Source organism: Panthera pardus, unplaced genomic scaffold (assembly GCF_024362965.1).
Source record: "Panthera pardus isolate Hobbes unplaced genomic scaffold, ASM2436296v1 HiC_scaffold_27, whole genome shotgun sequence".
NCBI lineage: Eukaryota > Metazoa > Chordata > Mammalia > Carnivora > Felidae > Panthera > Panthera pardus.
Genome location: NW_026526843.1, coordinates 112,868,132 through 112,893,430, shown reverse-complemented (window position 1 = coordinate 112,893,430; position 25,299 = coordinate 112,868,132). Strand labels below are relative to the sequence as shown.

Sequence of the window (25,299 nt, the reverse complement as noted above, 5' to 3'; positions counted from 1 at the left end):
AGAGGAATTTTTCATATTTTCTATTATCTTAAAGGAATTGACGCAGGGTTTTCAAATGTTCGTTTCCTTCTAGGTCTGGGTTTCTCTGCTTTTTCTCTCTGGGTTTTCTCTCTTTTGACATCATAAGCACATACTAAAAAAAGAAGGTAAGAAAGGAATGTTTTTATATCAGTAGTACTAATCTAGCTAAATCCAAGGACTTGAAACTTCTTCACAAATGCATTTTTATTATGAATTTACTTTGTTTCCTCTAACATTGACAATGTTCTCATTAAAATGAATTGGTCGGAGTCATAATAAATTTCTGGTTGCTGGGTGTGGCTTCCTACCAGCAGACCCACATCCTACTGGGACTGGCTTATTCTCAACACTGGCATTTTGTGGTCTGAGGCTTCAAATGGAAAAAAAGAGTCATATTTATGTAACTACCAAAGTTTTACTTTTTTTTTTTAAACAGAGAGTTGAAAGATAAAGGTCTAAAGTCCAACATACATATGTCTTGCTTCTTTTAGTGCCGACAAACAAAACGCGGTGGCTTGGGGAGGTGTGGGCTTTCCTTGATTAATTTTTCACATCAGATGTTCTTGTTTTTAACTTACTAAGAGAAACAGGCGACAGTCATGATTTGGTTTTGCTTTTGGCATATTGCTCTGCCCCTCCTGTTTTCACTGGGGAGAATATTGTAATTTCTGCTGCTCTGAGCCACTGGCAGCTTAATACGACGGCAGAAGGCCCCGTTGTGTACTTGTGTGACCAAGAATGACCCAAGATCGTTGAGGGCTAGAAAAGATAACCTGCAAAGCCCGTAGCTAGTGGCCGCTGTACAGTGAAGACTGTGTTGGCAAGTACTCCTACTCCTAGTACTACGATTATCATCATCACTGTCCTTATCGTCATAGGCACAGTGCCCCCGTCAGATGTTTTTGTGACCATTTTTAAGATTGGGTTAAGCGGGTGGCACCTGGGTGGCTCAGTCGGTTGAGCGTCCGACTTCGGCTCAGGTCATGATCTCACAGTCTGTGAGTTCAAGCCCGGCGTCGGGCTCTGTGCTGATGGCTCAGAGCCTGGAGCCTGCTTCCAATTCTGTGTCTCCCTCTCTCTCTGCCCCTTCCCTGCTCGTGCTCTGTCTCTCTCTGTCTCAAAAATAAAATAAAAACATTAAGAAAAAAAATTAAAAAAAAAAAGATTGGGGTAAGCGGAATGAGGAGTAAATGAAGTAGGAGGATATGGCAAATTCAGGAAGCAGCATTTCACTAGGGCCTTGTGCTCTGGGATTCACCTTCAGTCCCCGCTTCTCACCTCCCAGGGAATCATTGGCTGTCGACTCAGATCACTGTTCACTGTTATCTCAAGTAGCAGACAGTGTTGACAGTCCTAATTTGAGGACTTGTAGTCTGATAAAATAAAGCTAAAAGCCTGCCCCTGTTACCCAAGATGAAAATAAAATCAAATTCACTTAGTATATCTTCTACTGAAATTTATGTTAATTGTCACATAAAACATTCAGTGTTAGAGTAGATCAGAAAATGAAGCCCAACAGTCAACAATAAAGAAGTCTAACTAAAAACGGATCAAAGACCTTACTTAACAGACACCTCACCAAAGAAGATCTATAGATGGCAAATAAGAACATAAAAAGATGCCCCACTATGTGATCTGTGATCAGGGAAATACAAACTAACACAATAATGAGATATCACCAAACACCTATTACAGTGGCCAAATTCCAGAACACTGAGCATACCGAGTGGGTATGAGGGTGTGGGGCAACACAAACCCTTACTCATTGCTGGTGAAAATGGTACAGCCACCCTGCAAGATAATTTGGCAGTTTCTTTCAGAACGAAATATAGCCTTGCCATACAATTCAGCAATCATGTACCTTGGTATTTACCCAGCATTGTTTTAAACTCATGTCTACACAAAAACCTACACATGGATATTTACAGCAGCTTCATTCATAATTGCCAAAACTTGGAAGCAGCCAAGAGGTCCTGCAGTACTTGAATGGATGCCTTATCTATGGTGTATCCAGACAATGGAATTTTATATCCTCACTGAAAAGAAATGAGCTATGAAACCAGGAAGAGAAATGTAGGAACCTTAAATGCATATGACTAAGTGAAAGAAGCCAATCTGAAAAGGCTACAAACTGTGTGATTCCAACTGTATGGCATTCTAGAAAAGGCAAAACTATGCAGGCAGTAAAAAGATCAGTAGTTGCCATATGTTAGAGTATAGGGAGGGATGGATAGGTGGAGCAGAGGATTTTTTTAGGGTAGTGAAAATACTGTGTATATTTTGATGGATACAGATCAGTATACATTTGTCCAAACCCAAGGAATATGTAACATCGAGAGTGAACTACAATGTAACGTATGGGCTTTGGGTGTTATCATGTATCAGTGTAGGTTCATGAATTATAACAAATGTACCACTCTGGTGGGGGTTGGTCATAATGGGGGATGCTGCATGTGTGGGGGCAGGGGTAAATGGGAAATCACTGTACCTTAAATTAATGAATAAATAAAGTCCTAAAAAATTAAACATGTGATCTGAGACCAAAATGACATAAATTTAATAATTTTAATTCTTAATTAAATATAAAGAATATCATCTAGAATTGAAATAGTACATATTTTTATTATTATTTAATTGATTCTTATTTTTCATGATCTCTATGTTTAGATGGAAGAGAAATATTATTTTAGGACAACATGGAATAGAATGGCACTGTATAGGGGCACCTGAGTGGCTCAGTCAGTTAAGCGTCCAACTTTGGCTCAGGTCATGATCTCATGGTTCGTGAGTTCAAGCCCCACATCAGGCTCTCTGCTGTCAGCACAGAGCCCACTTTCTCTGTGCCCCACTCTCTGCCCTGTATAAAATCTAGCCACTAACCCTATGTGTGTATTTTCATGTAAATATAAATGTATTAAAATGTTATGGCCACATGTTGCTAGCACTTACCACAATGGAAATTTCCATCATCAGAGAAAGTTCTGTTGGACAGGACTGGTCTGTATTATAGTTGAACTGTGTTAGAAAGTTGTTCTGTTATTTCTCCAGTTAATTTTGAAGGATAAAAATCCTAGAGGACAATAGTAGCAAAAAGTTTGTTTTGCAATGTGTTCACAAAGAACTCTAATAATCCCTAAATAATACAGATTCAGGATGCCCCAGATAGAGTTTTTCATTAACATTCAAATAACCTTGAGAAACAATAGGCTGATTAAGAGCCCCTTGGAATTGTATTAATAGCTTCAGGGGTATCAGCAGCAACAAGGAGCTAACAAACAGCCCTGAACTGACCCCCAGGAACTGTGGCCTTTAGTCTTCTGTGTTGTTGACTGCATGTGTATGCTGCTGTTACCTGGGCTCAACATCAAAGTGCCTTTTACAGCCCTCATGCTCTGAGAAGACAATTTATGATTCTGTGATCATCCCTAACAATATCACATGGGAGGGGGCTGTCCCTGTGTATCCTATCACTGTGCTAAGCCCTCGGGCCTACTAGGATGGTCTTCAATCACATGAGAAAATTGTACAGCTCAAGAAAAAGGATGGTAACAGGGCAAGGCGAATGAGAAAAAAACAATGAGGGCCTAGAATAACAATGTCCAGTAGATGAATAATGTGAACCACCAATATGAGAGCCATATAGGCAATTCTGTATTTTCTAAAACTACATCTTTAAAAAGAACAAATAATGTCAATTACATCTCAATAAAATGGGAAAATTCATTCTAAAATAGCAAAAACATAGGCAAAATATAGTATATAAAGGGGCACCTGGGTGGCTCAGTTGGTTAAGTGTCTGACTCTTGATTTCAGCTCAGGTCATGATCTCACTTTCTTGAGATTGAGCCCCGCATTGGGATTCTCTCTTTCCCTTTCTCTCTACCCCTCCCCAACTTGTACTCTTTCTCCCTCTCTCTCTCTCTCTCTCTCAAAACAAATAAACAAATAAACTTAAAATATATATATAGTATATAGTTAAAAATATTTTTGCCAATATATTTGTTGGGGAGGAAGAATATTTAACCTAGCATATCCAAAATATTCTCATTTTAACATGAGATGAGTATAAAAATTCTAAATGAAATATTTTACATTGCTTTGTGCTAAGTCTTTAAGGTCCCTCGCTGTTTTACATTTATAGCACATCTCAATTTGAACAGTCACGCAAGGTGAGTGGTTACCTTATTACGTAGTGCAGGTACAGAGAATAGATATCAAGGGATGCTTAATGCAGTGTGGGGTTGTCTGGGAAGGGGCTCGAAGTGATCTTGAGAGCCTGTAGGATTTTAAGAAATGAGAAATGGGTAGATGTGATCATATGAACTGTTAAGGGGGAAGCATTTCTTTTACCCAGTTCCTGCTAGCCGGACTGAGAATCGAATTGACATTAGACAGATTAAAGGAAGATCAAATTTAATAGCATACATAAGGGAAATCCACAGACATGAAAATTCCAAGTATAGTGAGGCAACATGAGGCTTGTATGAGCTACAGAGAGGGGTAGGGGTCTGAGGACAAAGGGGAGGAAGACCATTAGCAGGAAGGTGTGAAGAGATGTTTGGAAAACAAAGGTTGCCCTATTAAGATCAGTCTCTTAAGTAAAGAGGACTCTTTATTAGTAGCTCTCTTCCTGGTATAAGCAAGCAGTTGAGGGAGAGGTACAGAGCTTTTCCTGAATCTGCTGGGGTTATTTGCTTTTAACACAAAATAGCATTCATGCCAAAGTGGCCTATCTTGGGGCAGCCTACACGTGGCCCCTACAGTTCGTTCCTCTGAAACTTGCCTGAAGTTTCTACACATTAAAAGTTGAGCTGGCAAATTGTTCCATCTCATTGAACCAGTCTTAGTCCTGACAGTACGTCGATTCAGCTAAGTTCATTTCATCTCTACCATGATGCAGATGTGTTTTCAAAATTAGGCCTTTGGTTCAAGTCATTGGGTATTAAACAACAGGCATTTCTGTGGAAACAAAAGAAAAACAATGGTTATTCATTAGGTCAAAATATACATCAGTTTTTTTTGTTCTGAGGATAGCTGGTGGAGAGGATTTCTAGATGTCAAGCTTGAAGCATCTTCAGATAGAGTGAGAGCAGGCAGTGGCAGTGTGACAGAACTTCCTGGTTTGTAGTTCTGAGTGTCTGTGGTGATTTTTGCGTGGCCAATAGAAGAGCAGGCATGAAGATTGCCTACACATGAGCTGTTGTGATTTCTCTGAACTTACATCAGGTGGTTTATATTTATTTTGCAGGGCTTCGGGGGAAAAAGGGCAGTTTTAGTTCTCAAATGAATCCAATTCAGAAAGGAGGAACAAAAATCAAAAGCATTAGTTTGGACAGTTGCAGCAAAGCATTGGAAGGGACTAGAAGAAATTAGGAGCTAGCCTTGTTTATAACAGACAGTATTAGAATCTAGTATTTACATAGGTGTGTTATTGAAACATACTTTTTCCTTTCTGTAATCACCCTGATTTCTACCAAAGATAGTCAAATTTAATATTTGTTTACAAAGTAAGTCTAGTTTTAAAAATTTGGCCTAATTATTTACAGAACCACCACAAGAACACTGATTGGCCATGTAGTTTCCTTTAAATCTCCTTTGCTGGAACTTTTCCTTGTTGTTACGAAATTATTGGAGTCTTTAAAAAAATAGGAAATATCTAGTTTCAAGATTTCAAGCTTAATTACCTTTTTTTACCATTAAAAATTTTTATTTTAATTCCAGTATAGTTAACATGCAGTGTTATATTAGTTTCAGGTGTAAAATACGGAGATTCAGCAATTCTATACATTACTCAGTGCTCATCATAATAAATGTACTCTTAATCCCCTTCACCTACTTTACCCATCCCCCCCCCCCCCCCCCCCGACACTGCCCCTCTGGTAACCACCAGTTTGTTCTCTACAGTTAAGAATCTGTTTCTTGGTTTGTCTCTTTTTATCTTTGTTCCTTCGTTTTGTTTCATAAATTCCACATATCAGTGAAATCATATGGTATTTGTCTTTCTCTGACTGACTTACTTTATTTAGCATCATACTCTCTAGCTCCATCTGTGTTGTTGCAAATGGCAAAGGATCTCGTTCTTTTTTATGGCTTAGCAACATTCCATTGTGTATACATGTACTTTTTCTTTATCCATTCACCTATAGGTGGACCATTGGACTGTTTCCGTAATTTGGCTATTGTAAATAATGCTGCAATAAATATAGGGGTGTATATATCTTTTCAATTAGTGTCTTTGTATTGTTTGGGTAAATACCTAGTAGTGCCATTACTGGATCGTATGGTAATTCTATTTGTAATTTTTTGAGGATCCTCCATACTGTCTTCCACAGTGGCTACACCAGTTTGCATTCCCACCAACAGTGCACAATACTTCCTTTTTCTCCACACCCTCACCAACACTTGTTTCCTGTATTTTTTTAAATTTTAGCTATCCTGTCAGGTGTGAGGTGATACAGCCATTGTGGTGTTGGTTTGCATTTTCCTGATGATGAATGATGTTGAGCATCTTTTCATGTGTCTGTTGGCCACCTGGATGTCTTTTTTGGTGAAATGTCTTCTGCCCATTTTTAAATCGGATTTTTTGGGTTTTGGGTGTTGAGTTGTAGAATTTCTTTATATATTTTAGATAATGACCCTTTATCAGATATATCATTTGCAGGGGCACCTGGGTGGCTCAGTCAGTTAAGTGGCCAACTCTTGGTTTTGGCTCAGGCATGATCCCAGAGTCATGGGATCAAACCCCGCATCAAGTTCTACACTGAGTGTGGAGCCTGCTTAAGATTCTCTCTCCCTCCCTCCCTCTCTCTCTCCCCTGTCCCTCCCCTCACTCACACATGCTCTCTCTCTCTCTCAAAAAAAGATATCATTTGCAAATATCTTCTCCCATTCTGTAGATTGCCATTTACTTCTGTTGATCATTTCCTTTGCTGTACAGAAATTTTTATTTTTACGTAGTCCCAATAGTTTATTTTGCTTTTGTTTCCCCTGCTTCATGGAGATATATCTAAAAAATGTTGCTACAGCTGATGTCAGAGACATTACTGCCTGTGCTGTCTTCTAGGATTTTTATGGTTTCAGGTCTCACATTTAGGTCCATAATCCATTTTGAGTTGATTTTTGTGTATGGTGAAATAAAGTGGTCCAGTTTCATTTTTTGCATGTAGCTGTCTAGTTTCCCTAGAACCATTTGTTGAAGAGACTATCTTTTTCCCCTTGCATATTCTTGCCTCCTTTGTCCTAGATTAATAGACCATATAATAGTGGGTTTACTTCTGGGCTCTTTTGGTTGCATTGATCTATGTGTCTGTTTTTATGCCAGTACCATACTGTTTTGACTACTACAGCTTTGTAGTATATCTTAAAATTTGGGACTGTGACAGTTACAGCTTTGTTGTTTCTTTTCAAGATTGCTTTGGCTATTCGGCGTCTTGTGTGGTTCCATGCTAATTTTCGGATTATTTGTTTTAGTTCTGTGTAAAATGCTGTTGGCATTTTAATAGGGATTGCATTAAATATGCAGATTGTTTTCAGTAGTATAGACATTTTGAGAATATTTGTTCTTCCTGCTGGAACTTTTCATAAGGAATTTCCAGTTGTATTTTTAGCAGCATCAAGGCCAGAAGCCAAGCCAAAACTTGCACCAAATACCTGCCAGACTTTGCCTGTAAGACCTATAGATTTGGGTGAATTTTTCTCTTCTTGAGGTTCTCCAAATATTCTGAGGTTCCCATATACCTGTCAGGAAGTAACCTTCTTTATCATCTGGTATGGCTGCTGGGAACTCTGTAAGCAAGGTTAATATTAAGGCCAATATTTCCAGGGGGCTTTATTGGCTCCATGAAGCCAATCTTAGTTCCTTAAAGCTGTCTGGTCATATCTAAATCTATATAGGTATCAAATATTACATTCCAGTCAAAGCCTTGGTAATATAACCTATGTTTCCAATTGTGTCCTGTTACAGGAGAACAGATTCTTATTGACCTTATGCAAATAAATGTATTGCCATAAAAATATAAGAATACTTGGGCTCCTGTGTGGCTCAGTCAGTTGGGCGTCCAACTTCGGCTCAGGTCATGATCTCACGGTTCGTGGGTTCGAGCCCTGCATTCAGGGTTTCCATTGTCAGTGTGGAGCCTGCTTTGGATCCTCTGTCTCTCTCTCTCTGCCCCTCCCCTGCTGGTTCTCTCTCTCTCTCATAATAAATAAATAAACTTAAAGTTTTTAAAAATATAAGAATACTCATTTTCTGAATTATGGAGGGTTCAGGTATGGAGAAAAGATAAATGTTTCAATTCTGTTTATAACAATATAATTTATCAAATTATTATAGGTCAGTTAGCTTAAGAGAAAATATTTCCTCAATCTTGAAAAACAAACCATTTCATGGGGCGCCTGGGTGGCCCAGTTGGTTAAGCGTCCGACTTCAGCTCAGGTCATGATCTCACAGTCTGTGAGTTTGAGCCCCGCGTCAGGCTCTGTGCTGACAGCTCAGAGCCTGGAGCCTGCTTCAGATTCTGTGTATCCCTCTCTCTCTGCCCCTTCCCCGCTCATGCTCTGTCTCTCTCTGTCTCAAAAATAAATAAAAACATTTAAAAAAAAAAAGAAAAGAAAAGAAAAACAAACCATTTCAAAAAGTCAGATATATTTTAAACAAAGAGTCACCAAAATTATAATTATCATCCTCAGTTCATTGAGTCCCATGTTTTTGTTTTGCTTGAATCCAGTTTTTCCACTAGTTTTAGAGATTCTTACCTAGTTCTGTTTTATGATTTTTTAAAATTATATTTAAAAAAAATTTTTTTATGTTTTTATTTATTTTTGAGACAGAGAGAGACAGAGCATGAGCAAGGGAAGGGCAGAGAGAGAGAGAGACACAGAATCTGAAGCAGGCTCCAGGCTCTGATCTGTCAGCACAGAGCCTGACACGGGGCTTGAACTCACCACGAGATCATGACCTGAGCTGAAGTTGGATGCTTAACCGACTGAGCCACCCAGGTGCCCCTCTGTTTTATGATTTTAAGGTTATCAGAAACCTGTGCTCAAGAGTTTTTTCAATGAGTTTTACTGAAGATGAAATACATTTGCAGTGACATCCCAGTGTAAAACAGTAACTGTCAATGACAAGAGTTAAAAATGGCCATGGCTGAAGATTTGATTAGAGTTCAGTATGATGCAGTTCACAAGGAAATTTGATTATTTCTCTAACACACAGCACTTCAAGATAACATACCACGACATCAGATTTCTAGGGGTGTTATAAATAGTTTTTAGGACACTTATTTTAATTGTATATCTTACACAAATATAATCTAACAGGGTTTAATGTCACTTATTTGACAATGCTTCTCATTTAATTTAATACATCAAATAAGCCTAATTAGTTTAATTTTTCACAAAATCTTTGAAATGTTCCAGGAGTTCTCTCAAACATCTCAGTTAGATTGTAGTCATTTTAGAATTTGATTTTGGGGTGTATGTAAAAAAATATCAAAAGGTTTGAACATTTCATTAAATAGGATCTCTGATCATTATGAAACAATATTTAATTATCCATGTAACCAAAGCGACGAAAAAGATACCAAAGGCAAATACAGAAGGTTACACAGCTGTGAGCAAATTTAGGTTTTTTTAAAAAATATTATGATTCAGGTTTTTTAAAAAAGTAAATCAAAGATCACATAAACATAGAAAATTTTGGCAAAATACAGAATCCTTGTTTTCTAGTCAGATAACTTTAAAGATAAAAGCATTTACAGTGTTTTATTAAGAGCAGATCAATAGTTTAAGAAAAAATTTTTTAACAACGAGAAAACAAGAATTTTACCTTTGCGTTAGTATATTTTTGTCATTGAAACCCATTTACTTACTTAAACTTATTCTAATCTTAGCTAGTACTGACCATACACAAAATTCCCTTCTAAAGATTCCCTCTTCATAAACCTTCTACAACTTTGCTGTTTACATTCAGAGTTTGTCCTAAGTTTTCCTTCTTTAAATAACCAGTCTTACTTTAGGAAGAAATTACTTTCTTGTCCCTCAACAAAAATGTATTCCCATTCCTCATATTTTTCCCCAAAACACAGATCTTACTTTTCTTGCATACAGAGTCATTTTTCTTATTATTTCTAGTAGATGTAACTACATTTATTAGAATTCTTAACCCTTAGGAACTTTAGCTTCTAGTGAAAACTAAGTACTAAGCAATTATGAACTTTTGTTATACCAACATTCTTTAGATTCGCAAATTTATGAATACATTCCATAATTTCTAGAAACATGCATTTTTTCATAGTACAATTTCTTAAAGAAATCACATAGCAAATTTACTAATAGAACCATATTTGTCTTTAGTTGCTCTGCAATAAAGCAAAAGTAGACAGATCTATGTTTACTACTTAATGTTTCATTATTTTATCTTATTTGGAAATGATGCAGATAATTCAATAAATCAACTCATCATGTAACTTAGCAAAATTCCAAATTTTCAGGCTACCAAACATTTTGGAAGCCACCCAAAAGTTTACCTATAAACCTTTTTTTTTTTAATTAAAAAAAATGTTTTTTTAATGTTTATTTATTTTTGAGACAGAGGGAGACAGAGCGTGAGCGGGGGCAGGGTGCAGAGAGAGAGGGAGACACAGAATCTGAAACAGGCTTCAGGCTCTGAGCTGTCAGCACAGAGCCCAATGTGGGGCTCAAACCCACGAACCATGAGATCATGACCTGAGCCAAAAGTTGGACGCTTAACCGACTGAGCCACACAGGCGCCCTGCTTACCTATAAACCTTTTAATCTTATTTATATCTATTTACTCTACTTGTTCTTAGAACAATTATGTTCAGGTTACCCACAAAACTTCATGAAGCATTAGACAAAGTTAACCATTACTCTAATGTTTTTGACACATTTGCAACAGAGACAACAAGAACCCATTCGACCTTCATTAAACACAGACAAAAGTCTTACATTAAAAATTTTTTTGTTAACATTTATTTATTTTTGAGACAGAGAGAGACAGAGCATGAATGGGGGAGGGTCAGAGAGAGGGAGACACAGAATCTGAAACAGGCTCCAGGCTCTGAGCTGTCAGCACAGAGCCCGACGCGGGGCTTGAACTCACGGACCGCGAGATCATGACCTGAGCCGAAGTCGGCCGCTTAACCGACTGAGCCACCCAGGCACCCCAAAAGTCTTATATTTAATGCACAATGCTAAAGACAATTTTATTTTAATTAAGCCAACAACCTTAAATTAGCTTTAGTACTGGATATTTCCCTGGATCACATATCCTTAACAGAGCATTTGGGTTTCTATCTTCCAGAGTTTTGGAATACTCAATTCTTATAAGCACTTGCCTACAAACCAATGAAATAGAACTCTTTTACAAGTTTATTTATTTATTTTTTTAATGTTTATTTTTGAGAGAGAGAGAGAGCAGGGGAGGGACAGAGAGAGGAAGACACAGAATCTGAAGCAGGCTCCAGGCTCCGAGCAAGCAGCAGATATCCCGATGCGGGGCTTGAACTCACAAACATGACCTGAGCTGAAGTTGGCCACTTAACCGACTGAGCCACCCAGGTGCCCCTAGAAGTTTGTATTTTTAAAAAACCTCTTTTTCCCTTTTATTTCTTCAGTCTCAGGCAATTGTGGGATGTGTTTACATTTTAAAGATGTAAGATGTATGATTTCAAGGGACAGGATGAATGCAAAAAAATGTGTTTTTTCCGAGTTTCAGGGTAATTGTGATTTAAAATTTACCTTTAAAAAAAAAAAGTACAGGACACTGTTTTAATATCCTGATCTTTCATGATATCCACAAATACTTTGAGAGGAATAGGTGAGGTTTGGGGATTGGTAAAGATAGGTGGGCTTTGACTGGCTTCTAGAGTTTCATTTCTGGGTTTGTAGAGACTTATAAGACCAAGAGTTGTTTTTAATTCCTCAAAGAACTAGATTACAGCCCGAATATCAAAAGACTGACCTGTCCTTTTAACTAAAGTAGGGAGGTTTTTAACTAAAATGGGAATGAAAAGATTTTTCTCTATATAAAGTCTGTATAAAGCATCTTAACATTCTCACATTTAAGAAAGCATTTTAACCCTTCTTTCTGGGTACATAATTCAACACAGGCTTCTATTAATCCCTGAATAATGCTTTTTACAGATCATTTGTAAGAGGGCCTAGGAGAAATTTTTGGTCCTGTTTCCTGTGAAGGGTGTTTGTGTAGTCATTCTTTTTATCGCTACATTTAGTTGGATCTTTTCAAAGTGGAGCTAAAAGGGCTTTATAATTTAAAACATCTTGCTGCTGTCCAGAAGACATGAATTCTTTTGTAGTAGGGGGTTAGGAAACACCTGCAAAGGACATTGCATTGGAATGCCTGAAGCTGACAGGGCCCGATTATCAATCCTTGGAAGGTAGAATCAAAGCCAGCCTTGTTGGTAGTTTCAGGTGCTTTTTTTAAATTCACTTCCTAGCTTTCAGGATTTACATGGCTACCTGCATACTTTAAGCCTGGAGATTAGGCCTTGAGTGCTCCCTATAAATCTTACATAGAAAGGAAAATTCTTAAGTCTAATTTCTGTGATTTTTACTAGTAAGACAAGTGAGAGCTCTCTATAAAGAATATTTTTCTTTTAAATATAGCTAACTTAAAGGTTCCATTGTCTGGCCATTGATGAGTGGGATCTATTAATAGCAACGGAAACCAATAAGCCTTAATGGTTAACCGAAAATGCAAGATGCGTCCAAAGAGGGCACAGGTGATCTGTCCCTGTGATCCAGAAGTTTACTCCCAAAATCAGTCTAAGAGAGCAAAGACCTTCATTTCACAGGCAGTAAGGGTCATATGGTGAAAATGGTGTTTCCAGTCTCCCACAACATCGTGAGACGCCTCCAGTAGGACAAAGGAGGTTTACTGGCGTAAACCTGCTTGCCTGGTTGGAGAGACTATTGGTGTGAGTGAGGTAAGGGTAGAGAGCCTTGGTATCAACTTGTTTGGTTTTCTCTATCAATAAAATAAGCATTAAGTGCCTCCTTTGTGCCTGGTACCAAGTTCAGCCTGGAGGCTGTAGAAGAAGTCTAGGACACAGGCCCTAACACTGAGGCCTTGACACGGGCCCCGTGAGCAGATAAAGCAAATGCACACTGCACGAGCAATGGTTGGATGTGAAAAGGGCTAGAGTCAACATGATGTGAGTTCAAAAGAAGGAAAGGTCAACCTGGTGGGAGCTAATGTCAAAACCAAAGTTTGGGAAGATGGAGTAAAGGGGAATGAGAGAGCAGGAAAAGAAATCAAGGAGCATGGTATGAAGTCTGGGGTGTAGGGGCCTGAACTGGGCTGCTGGTCATGGGCCAGGCACGGAAGAGATAAACCTGAAAGATCCTTAATGAAAAAGTAATGTGGTGATCAGTAGGGTACTAGGAATAAACAGAAAAGGGGACTGGAACCTTCTCAAGGATGCTCTTTATCTTGTACATTCAGTGCACAAGCAGTGATTGAAAGCCAGCTCAGCTGTAGACTGTGGAGCAGTGGGAGAGGCAGATAATTACGCGTATGTGTGTAGGGGAGAACAAATAATTTTCCTTCCACCTTTCTGAGTTCTTGGCCGAGACCACCCATAATAAAAGACAGGTTAACAAGAGAAAAACAAACACAAGTTTAGTAACCTGTACACCTCCTGGACACATGGGAGAGACCTAGGAAGACTGAGAAGCTCCCAGAGATGGCCACAGCCATCACCTTAAATACCATCTTCAGCTAAAGACAAAAGATGTTGAGGGGGGCAGTCATGGGAGGTTACCAAACAAAGCACAGTGAACAAGGGCATGGTTGTTAGGTGGATTTAAGTCTAGCCTTTTCCTGTTGATGAGAGCTCCTGGTGATGTATAGTCATCCTTCTCTCCTGGTACAGAGAGGGAGACACCCATGCACAGGGAGATTTCCCTTATAAATGGAGATTTCCCTTACACCAAGAGTAATTTCTACTCAGTTTTCAGAGCTTCTCCTGTGTTGGCTGTTGCCAGAAGAATCAGCTCAAAATAATCCTTGTGCCAAAGAGGCATATGGGATGGTATATCTTGCTACCCTTCACCACCTCAAAATATGCCTCTTTGGCATAAGGATTACTTTGAGCTGATTATTTTGAGAAACTGCAGATACAGGAGAAGCACTGAAAGGAGAGTAGAAGTTATCCTTTCATCAGGGAAATTTACATTAAAAGGGGGGGCTGGACCAGGAGGAGAGTTATTACCAGAGACAGCTTTTTCTTTAGAGAGACTTACCTGCTTGGAAGGGCAAACTTGGCTTCCCCTGCATTTTCTCTTCTCACCTTCCTGTGAATTGCCTTCCTCCGCTTTGAAGCCTTGGGCCTCTGCACCTTTCCTTATCTCCCCTGTTATTTAAGCCTCAATTGCCTGACTGCCATTGGAGTCTCATACCTCTGTGGGTCTCCAGTCAGGAAATAGATAATTAAAAATTTTTCTCCTACTAATCTATATTTTTATTACAGTGGGGGGAGGGTGTCTCAGCTAAGGACCTCGAAGGGTAGAGTAAAACTTATTTGTCCTTCCCTACAATGGCATATTCTGCTACCCTTCATATAAATACAATAATAATTATACCAGTGGAATAAATCTTTTGAAAGAAAAAAAATCAGAGTGTTATGATCAAAAAATAAGAAGATCATATTATAAGAGTAGCCAGAGAACATTTTACTGAGGAGTTGATGGTAAAGCCCAAGACTTACAGATGATGGGAGCTGAGTGAGGGGAAAGTGTTTTCTGAGGAGAGGGAGGAGCAGGAACTGAGGGGCCAAAGCAGGAACGTGCTTCCTGTGTTTCAGGAGTTGAAAGAGGGACACTCCTGAGGCTGGACACATAGGGTGGTACAGGCACAAAAGAAATCAAAGCCGGGACTAGTCCTATTAATAAGAACTAAAACCGAGCACATTTTCTCCATGGAATCTAAAGAGATGTTGATGCTTGTCAGCAATAGATTAGTGACTCCTTCATGATGACGGTGTACCTCTACTCACTGAAACCATGGTTGATAAAATCACGGTTTCTGTTTATTTCATTTTCTTCATACAAGAATAACCTGAAAATGAAGGCACTGTTAGAACACGTAATCGTCTTCCTATTTGGGGGGAAAGTATGAGCAACTACCAAGATATTGTTTCATTCTGTATTTTGTTAACATGGAGGAAGAGGATGGGAGAGGAGAACAAAATGTGAATTATTTTTAGCAGATCAAACCGTTGGCAAAAGTTGTCTTCCCTAAGGCCACAGTAGACAAGGGCCCCTGGTCGGGGGATGGTTTGGGTTCCAGAGGAGGAGGTTTGGGGTGGGAGTGGGGGTCAAAAATCTTCCAGAAGCTGACCTCGTGAATCGAAGGACATAAATTGACAGAAGCATCAAGGCCATAAAAGAGCAATGAAGGAATAGGTCTGGGATTTGGGGGCTGGTGTTTGCATGGGTGAGAATAGATTCTGGTCATTTCCTGAATGGGGTGGGGGACGAGTCAGGGTGAAAGGAGGGATCGTCTTGGGGATCTGCTTGTTAGTCCCCTTCTTGCCTGGTCTTTACAGGAGACCCTCACGAATTGGTTTTGAAGAATGTGAATTCTCAACTCCTGGGCCACAGTCTGAGATCTCAGAGGGGAAGGTCCTGCAGAGTCTCTTGGTGCCAGGCATCCTACAATTGAATCAGCTTGAACAGACCAATTACCAGCAAAGAGACTGGATCTGTAATCAAGACTTCCAGCAAACAAAAGTCCAGGACCAGATGGCTTCACAGGCAAAATTTAAAACATTTAAAGAGTAAATTAAAAAAAAAAATTAAAGAGTTAATACCTATTCTTCTCAAACTATTCCAAAAAATAGAAGGAAAACTTCCAAAATCATTCTATGAAGCCAGTAAACAGCCTGATACAAAGCAGATAAAGACACCACAAAAAAAGGAACTATGGGCCAATATCTCTGATGACCAAAGATGCAAAAATCCTCAACAAAATACTAGCAAATAGAATCCGTTTAAAAAAAACCATTCACCATGATGAAATGGGACTTATTCCCAGGATACAAGGGTGGTTCAATATTGAAGTATCAATCAACGTGATACATCACATCAATAACAGAAATAATAAGAACTATATGATCATTTCAATAGATGCAGAAAAAGCATTTGACAAAGTAAAATATTCATTCATGATCAAAGCCCTCAACAAAGTAGGTTTAGAGAGAACATACCTCAACATAATAAAGGCCATGTATGAATAACTCACAGTGAACATCATACTCAATGGGGCAAACCTGAGAGCTTTCCCCTAAAGGTCAGGAGCAAGACACAGATGTCTACTCTCACTACTTTTATTCAACATAGTACTGGAAGTCCAGGCCACACTAATGAGACAACAACAAAATAAATAAATGAAAAGGATCCAAATCTGGAAGGAAGAAGTAAAACTTTCACTATTTGTAGATGACATGGTACTACATACAGAAACTGGAAAGACTCCATCAAAAAAACTACTAGAACTGATAGATCAATTCAGTAAAGTCACAGGATACAAAATCAATGTACAGAACTCTGTTGCATTTCTATACACTAATATCAAAACAGAAGAAAGAGAAATCAAGGAATTGATCCTGTTTACAGTTGCACCAAAAATAAGATACCCAGGGATAAACCTAACCAAAGAGGTGAAAGACCTGTATTCTGAAAACTATAAAACATGGATGAAAGAAATTGAAGATGACACAAAGAAATGGAAAGACGTTCCATGCTCATGGATTGGGAGAATAAATATTTTTTAAATGTCTATACTACCCAAAGGAATCTACACATTTAATGCAATCCCTATCAAAATTCCAACAACATTTTCCACAGAACTAGAACAAAAAATCCTAAAATTTATATGGAACCACAAAAGACTCCAAATAGCCAAAGCAATTTTGAAAAAGAAGAACAAAACTGGAGGTATCACAATTCGAGACTTCAAATTATATTACAAAGCTGTAGAAATCAAAACAGTATGGTACTGGCACAAAAATAGACATATAGATCAATGTAACACAACAGAAAACCCAGAAATAAACCCATGATTATATGGTCAATTAATCTTTGACAAGGCAGGCAAGAATATGCAGTGGGAAAAAGTCTCTTCAACAAATGGTTCTGGGAAAACTGGACAACTACATACAAAAGAATCAAACTGGACCACAGTTCATACACAAAATAAAGTAAAAAATGGATTAAGGGCCTAAATGTGAGACCTGAAACCATAAAAATCCCAGAAGAGAGCACAGGCAGTAATGTCTCTGACATCAGCCATAGCAACATTTTTCTAGGTATGTCTCCTGAGGCAAGGGAAACAGAAGCAAAAATAAACTATTGGAACTATATCAAAATAAAAAGCATCTGCACAGCAAAGGGAATGATCAACAAAACTAAAAAGCAAACTACTGAATGAGAGAAGATATTTGCAAATTACATATCTGATAAAGGGTTAGTTTCCAAAATATATAAGGAACCTATACAACTCAAAACGAAACAAAAAACCCAAATTATCCAATTTAAAAATGGGCCAAAGACATGAACAGACATTTCTCCAAAGAAGACATACAGATGGCCAACAGATGCATGAAAAGATGCTCAGCATTACTAATCGTCAGGAAGATGAAAATCAACACCACAATGATATATCACTTCACGCCTTTCAGAATGGCTAAAATCACTAAAGAAACAAGAAAGAGACAAAAATCACTAAAGAGACAAGAAACAACAAGTGTTGGCGAGTATGTGGAGAAAAAAGAACCCTCTTCCACTGTTGGTAGCAATGCAAAACTGGTGCTGCCATTGTGGAAAACAATATGGAGATGCCTCAAAATGTTAAGGAACCTACCCCTTAGTTCCCAGCAACTGCACTACTGGGTATGTACCCCCAAAATACAAAAACACTAATTCAAAGGGATACATGCACCACTACGTTTATTGTAGCATTATTTGCAATAGCCAAATTACAGAAGCAGCCCAAGTGTCCATCGACAGATGACTGGGTAAGAAAAGGTATATATACACATACATATATACACACACATACACACATATACAATGCAGTATTATCCAGTCATAAAAATGAATGAAATCTTGACATTTACAAGGACATGGATGGAGCTAGAGAGTATAATGTTAAGTGAAGTAAGTCAGAGAAAGAGAAATACCATATGATTTTACTCATATGTGGAATTTAGAAACAAAGCAAACAAGCAAAGGGGAAAAAAAGGAGAGAGAGAGAGAGAGAGAAACCAAGAAACAGACTCTTAAACTATAGAGAACAAACTGATGGTTACCAGAGGGGAGTTGGGTGGGGGGTGATGGGTGCAACAGGTGATAGGGTTTAAGGATGAGCACAGGTTGATATATGGAATTGTTGAATCACTATATTGTATACCTGAAACTAATATAACACTGTATGTTAACTAAATTGGAATTAAAAGTTTTAAAATCAGAACAAAAAATAATCAAACCGAATCAGGGCTTTTCTAGGGGATTCTAGAAGTTTAAAAAATATTACACAGGTAATGAAATAGACCTTTTTATTCCAGAAATGGCAGATGGATAATCAATATGAAAATGAAAGGACATATATTCAATAAGGCACTATAGGGGAACAAACAGAGGAGGAAGATATGGCTCCTGTCTGCAAGGAATTTGCATTGTAATCAGATTGTGACTGTATTGTAACAATTCATATGTATTTTTCACTTAGGATTTATGAAACAGAAAGTTGTCATTCTTTTCTAAAATAAATTCTCGTTCTTCACCAGTTCTTTTACACTAAGGGAAAAAAACAAAAACCCTGGGTTCAGATTTCTCTAGGGATGGGAGTACTGAGCTATATGAAAAAAGAAAACGAAAAAGAGGATAGTTTGAGTTTGCCTCTATCTTTCAGCCCAAGACAAAGACTTGTCAAGTTTTGTATTATTGATAATTGGGGCCAGACGATTCTTTCTCGTGGGTGCCTGTCCTAGGAATTTTAGGATGTTTAGCTGCATGCCTGGCCTCTACCCACTAGATGTCAGTAGCACCTAACTCTAGTTGCGACAACCAAAAATATCTGCAGACATTACCAAATGTCCCCTGGGAGCAGAATTGCTCCCTTCACTGAGAATCGCTATTCTAGTAACTGCCTGAAGAGCTTTGTCTATACTGCTGGGGCTCTTTTTCCAAAAATAACAAGGCTAAGATCTTGAATTTCTAGCTTTGGGGCAGCTAGCTCAGAAAGAGATGCCTTCTCTGTAAGAGTAAACAGTGGTAGGGGCGCCTGTGTGGCTCAGTCGGTTAGGCATCCGACTTCGACTTCGGCTCAGGTCATGATCTCACGGTCTGTGAGTTTGAGCCCCACGTCGGGCTCTGTGCTGACAGCTCAGAGCCTGGGGCCTGCTTCGGATTCTGTGTCTCCCTCTCTCTCTGACCCTCCCCTGTTCATGCTGTGTCTCTCTCTGTCTCAAAAATAAATAAACATTAAAAATTTTTAAAGAGTAAACAGTGGTAAGTTTCTGTTTGGTTTTGTTTTATTTTATGGAAAGTGGAGTGTCAAGGGACCCCATCATACACACAGGAGATTGACTAAGTCACAGCTACCTCATCACTTTCTCAAATCCTTAGACTCTTTCTTAGAGGTGGAGTGAGGTACAGAGCATTGTTGGTAATGATTTATCTCAACTCATATTTCTTCTGGTTGTCCTGCTGCTCTTGGTTCTTCTGTGTCCGTGGTGCTACTAAAGGGCAGAGAACTGGAGCACGCCGTATCATGCACATGGGTTCTATCACATCATGCATGGATGTCTCAGCAGCTGCTCTGTCTATGTTACAGGAAGTCTGCTGAGATTTATCAGGAATTTAGCACAAAGACCTGGTGCTTGGCTCTTTGTAGAAAAATCATTGTCAGTGCTATATTGTGTCTGTGGGGAACAAACTGTGCATGGACACTTTAATATATAATGTCCATAGCTATGTATGTGACAGAACTCGAGGGACCTTAGCAGTACTAATATTCCACCCGGGTTTTGTAGGATGGTTGCCTAATCCTCACAGTTTGCTTATATAGGAGATGAACTCAGCATACACACTTATATAGGACCATATAATCCCACCAAAGGGATTCATCTCTCTGCTTCTCTTCCCTCTGACACACTTCTCTGCTGTGATTCAGGAAGTGTTCAAGTCTGTCCTTAAAGATGTAGGTGTCTCTGTGTCCCCTGTTTTTGTTTTTTCTTCTCCTTGGTATAATATGGCCCCCAAACCCTGAACATCTTACTCACATGTCTCAAATTTAGAAGAAAGTACTCTTCTTTTCCCCAGATTCTTTGGCATTTGTGTTAGTTTTTCTAAAACCCAAGACTGTCTCCCCCATCTCAGTTGGAAGACTGTAATATTGCATTGTGTAAATAATCCAGAGATCTTCAAAACTGCAAGTTAAGTTACAGGTGCATGCCACGAAAGTGTTTATTTCAACCAGCCAAGCGATCAAAAACTTACAGTGCTTGGTTCAACATTTGCTTTCCAAAAATTCTTCCTCTTCTTCCCACATTTCCTTTGTTGGAAATAATTCATTATTGGAAATTTCATTGATTTGTATTTGTATGTAAACTTGGTTTGGTAAGTGGGGCTCAGAAAATTATCAATAAAGAAAAACAGCTCATTTGAAGGTACCCTCCTTCCACACGGTGCTAATCTGCACGCGTCTTACTGTTACCACAAGAGCGGGTGGCACTTGGTTCGGGTGAAATCAGAGGGTGGACTGAGCCGCTTGTGTCTGACAAAGCAGCAGACGTCTGTGCCCGTGCAAGGTGCTCTCTGAGCTGCCTTTGTCCTCTGCCTTAATCAGTCCGTTTAGCCCCCAGGTGGCTAATTCCTAAGAGGTAGACTCCATGGGCCTGGACACACTCCCCACAACTCGAATTGCCTCGTGTGTGATCCCACATAGCAGACGTCTTGATGATGGCCCCGCTGTGCTTTTTCTCCTAGTGCACCCGCTCTGGGAGAGCGTGGACCTGGTCCCGGCGGGCGAGCGCCAGTCGCCCATCAACATCCGGTGGAGGGACAGTGTCTATGATCCTGGCTTAAAACCGCTCACCATCTCTTACGACCCGACCACCTGCCTCCACGTCTGGAATAACGGGTACTCCTTCCTCGTGGAATTTGAAGATTCTACAGATAAATCAGGTGAGGGTCAGACTGGTGGTCTTGTCTGGAGTTAAAGGGACAGTTTGATGTGAGCACAGGCCACACCACACTGCCTCCTTGGGACCATGGACCTGTATGAGTGGTGGCATGGGACTCCTTGCACTCAGCTTTTTCAATGTATGAAAAAAATCCCTTCGAGTTTTTATGAACATTTTCTTCTACTAGTATAGGTAGTACTTTTATTAATAAGTATGTGTATCTCTATGTATAGACAGAAGATAGGTTGTGAAATTAAAGCTTTGCCTGAAATTTATTTTGTGTGTATTGAATACGTACTGATTTTCTCTGCTTGCTGACTTTACAAGACACTTTTACCTTTAAGAGTAATACTATTTAATCAGATTTAACTGATCAGATTGCAGTACCTTTGAAATGGGGCAAAAAAGCATATTCATGTGTGCGTGAGGTTATAATCTTAACAACCAGTTCTATATTATAAAATGAAAACTCATATTCTGTTAATTTTGTTGATTTAGAAGAAACACAATTTAAAGGAGATTTTCAAAACCAGATATTATATTGCTTTTGAATCTTCTCTGGTTTTGAACCTACCCAGATATAAACTAATCTGAATGATTTCAAAGTTTACCTAAAACTTTTAGTATCTATTGAACACAGAATGTGATTAATTCCATGTAGGTTTCTTTTCTCTTTTTCTTTTCCTTTTCAAATCAAATTTGATGGTACCAAATAGTCTTCATCTGAAATAATTATTATTTGAAATAGTCTCTCTTTGTGGTTATCAACCAGTGGCAATTTTATCACCCCTTCCTCCCTAGGGGCTGGGGACACTTGGCAACATGCGTAGGCATTTTAAGTTGTCACACTTGGGAGGGTGGGGTGCACCTGTTGTCTTGTGGGTCAAGGCCAGGAAAACAGCTGAAGAGCCTACAGTATGCAGGACAACATTCGCAAAGAGTTATTCAGCCCCTAATATCAATAGAGCCGAGATTGAGAAACCCTTTAGGAAATTAGTTTTCTCTTATGAATATGAGGAAATAAGCCCATGAACGTGTTAATGAATCAAGTACAAAATGTAACCTAAAGCATAAATGGAAGCGTTTAGTCCTGTATCTATCCTCGCTCTAGAATTCCCAACTGTATCTTGGTTCTCTATGCATTTTCCTAGGGTTGCTCTGAAACTTAGACATGGCTCTCTGGCCCAACAGCAAACAGACTGCTCCTCCAATGGGAATTCTCTCTCTCTGGCTCTCTTCCCTTTGATGTACTTCTCTGCTGTGATCCACCAAGTGCTCAGGCCTGTCTTTAAGAGCTTAGGTGTTTCTATGTTCCCCATTTTTTTCCTTTCTCCTCTGTGGTATGACGTGGCCCCCCAAACCTGAGCATCTTGCTTACATTTCTCAAACTGAGAAGAAATTACTCCTTTTCCTCCCAGATTCATTAGTATCTTTCCTAACTGTTCCAAAACCCTATAGTGTGCTCCTGTCTCAACCGGAAGCTATATCACTGGAATACTGTAGTGTTACATTGTATATAAGGATTCCAGAAATCTTCAAAACAGCAACCTAAATTCCTATATTCCAGATAGCTATCTTGCATGACAATGAGCTTTACTTGTCTCAGGAGTTCTAGCATTACTCCTGCCGACTACACCAATGGGCAGACCCAGTCTGTAAATACCAACTCTCCTACATACACTCTGGATGCACAGCAACCCTCTCAAGTCTCAATTTTGTCTAGGTCCTTGGCAACCTTCTTTTTCTTCTGAGGATCCTAAATGTTGGTCAGCTTTCTAATGACCTTGACGGTCTAGAGACTGTTTCCAATATAGGTTTCCTTCACTGAGTTGGAAATTGTGGGAAGTTGTTTAATAGGTTTCTAACCAAGTGAGTTAATCTCAAGATCATTCGAGGCAAATAGCTTTCTGTTTCATTTTTTAGTCATTTTTCCCCCTTTTTAACAATAGATTCACGAATTCTTATCCACCCATTTGCTAGGGCAATCTCAGATGGAATACAAATGACCTGCATTTTCCTCATAATAACTCCTTAGATACCTCCAAGCACAACTCACTAAACTGATTATTCCTCGATGTTACCTTCCCTAGGTGTGTCAGTGTCGCACTATTTTTATAAAATATCCAGAAAAATTGTAGAGAGGTTGCTAATTTTCCACTTATTTTGTTAGGAAGGACCAAAATAGGTAACCCTTTTTAAAATTATGCTTTAATAATCATTCTCTTTAAAATACCATTAATCTTTGATAAGTATCTAACTTTCTCTCTCTCTCTCTTTTTCCACATTTCAGTGACTGCCTCCTATTTCCTGCTTATTCTTCATTGCTATTTCTCCATGCTGTTGCAAAATAATTAATAGCATTCAAAGAGGAGGAAAGAGTGAATGAACATAAAAAATAAAGAAAAAGTAAAAGACAGCAAAGACTTCCTAGAAATGAAGAAAGGCAAGAACCAATTCTAATTGTAGAAAGGAAAGGAGCTAATAAATATCAATGTCTATAAATTAAAAAAAAAAAACAACTAGGAAATGCTGCTACAGTGTGCTTTACAAAGAACTCGGGATAAGGTGTGCAAAGAAAGGGTTTGAGGAAGGTATGTGACAAAAAGAAACCATACCAAACCTTATGGGATGTAGCAAAAGTAGTGCTTAGAGGGAAATTAGAGATGAAAATGCCTTTATTGAAGAAGAAATTTCTCAAATCAATAATCTAGCTTCCCACCTTAAGGAGCTAGAAGGAGAAGAGCAAACTAAACCCAAAACAAACACAAAGAACAGAGCAGAAACCAATGAAGTCAAAAGTTGGTTCTCCAGAAAGATCAACAAAACTGATAAACCTTTAGCTAGGTGGAGCGAGAAAACAAATAAGAGAAGACTCAAATTACTGAAATCAGGAATGAAAGAGGGACATCACCACCAACCTTACAGAAATTAAAAGGATAATAAGAGAAGGTATGTGAGCATCTCATAGCACTGCCCTTTGCTGGGTACTGTTTTGTTGTTTGGCTCCCCTGAATAGGACACAGTGCATGTGAGGGATGCAAAATGCCATGGGGAGTGGCACTAAATTATGCCTGGGCTGAGGTCCATGGATGATCTCTAATTTCACCTCCCGTGAAAGTACTCTCATCAGCTAGGTCACTAGGCCTCAAAGAGAGGAAGAGATGGGTCCTGTTGCTCCCCAAAGGGTGCTTCCTGCCCCATCTTGTGTCACTTTACACTTTTCTGGGGTATCACTGGTAAACCCAGGAAGAATGTTTCCCAGACATTTGAAGAGTTCTCCTTCCTAATTTTGGTCTTACATTTGCTTTTTGGGAGAAAACAATGTAATGATTTGTAGCAAACCTACAGAGTGGTGTATCCGTTAGGACCATCCAATTTGAGAACATTTCCATCACCCCAGTTATTCCATATATCTTATGACCACTCTGCTTTCTAATTTGCAATCTTCTGTTTCCCTTCTGCCTGTTTCTTGCTGACTGTACTTCCCCCTGTCGTCCACACATCTGCCCCACCCGACCCCACCTTTTTCTTCGCTCTTGCTGAGGTTACCAGTGATGTTTCAATTAACAAACCCAACAGATACTTTGCAGTCTATTTCTTTAGTTCCTGGTTTCATTGAGAATCTTCTAAGTGCCACACACTGTGCCAGGTGCTCAGAATGGAAAGAGGAAGAAAGGATGGTCGCCACCTTTAAGGAGCTAATACTGTGGTGGGGAGACAGACCCATGAACAGACAGCGCTAATGCAGAGTGCCGAGCGCTGCGAGGGAAGTGTTCAGGTGGGGTCCGGTGGGAGAAGGCTTCCTGGAGGGGGTGACACCTGGGCCGTCTGCATGGAGGGGGAGGTTCAAGGCAGTGCAATGCTTGTGTTTGGTACTACTGTGTGTAAGTGCAAGAAGGAAATGGCAGCCAAGTGAGGCCTGAGGTAGGCAGGAGCTGATACACAGCCAGTTCTGCAGACCTTGCCCAGAGAGGGGTAATGTGGGTGCAGCTTACCTGCGTACTCTTGCTCTGGGTCTCGCGCTGGGCTGTGATGGAGGTGTCAGCTG

General features: G+C 39.3%; 1 protein-coding gene across 4 annotated transcripts in view; it reads left to right on the top strand.

The window, feature by feature from the left end:
• CA5B (carbonic anhydrase 5B) overlaps nt 1-25,299 on the top strand; it is a 51,331-nt gene that overhangs the window by 10,905 nt on the left and 15,127 nt on the right. For all 4 annotated transcript variants that reach the window (XM_019417967.2, XM_019417968.2, XM_019417966.2 and 1 more), the window contains one exon: nt 21,055-21,252. In XM_019417967.2, coding sequence (XP_019273512.1) covers nt 21,055-21,252 — 198 coding nt within the window. The remainder of the gene's footprint in view (nt 1-21,054; nt 21,253-25,299) is intronic.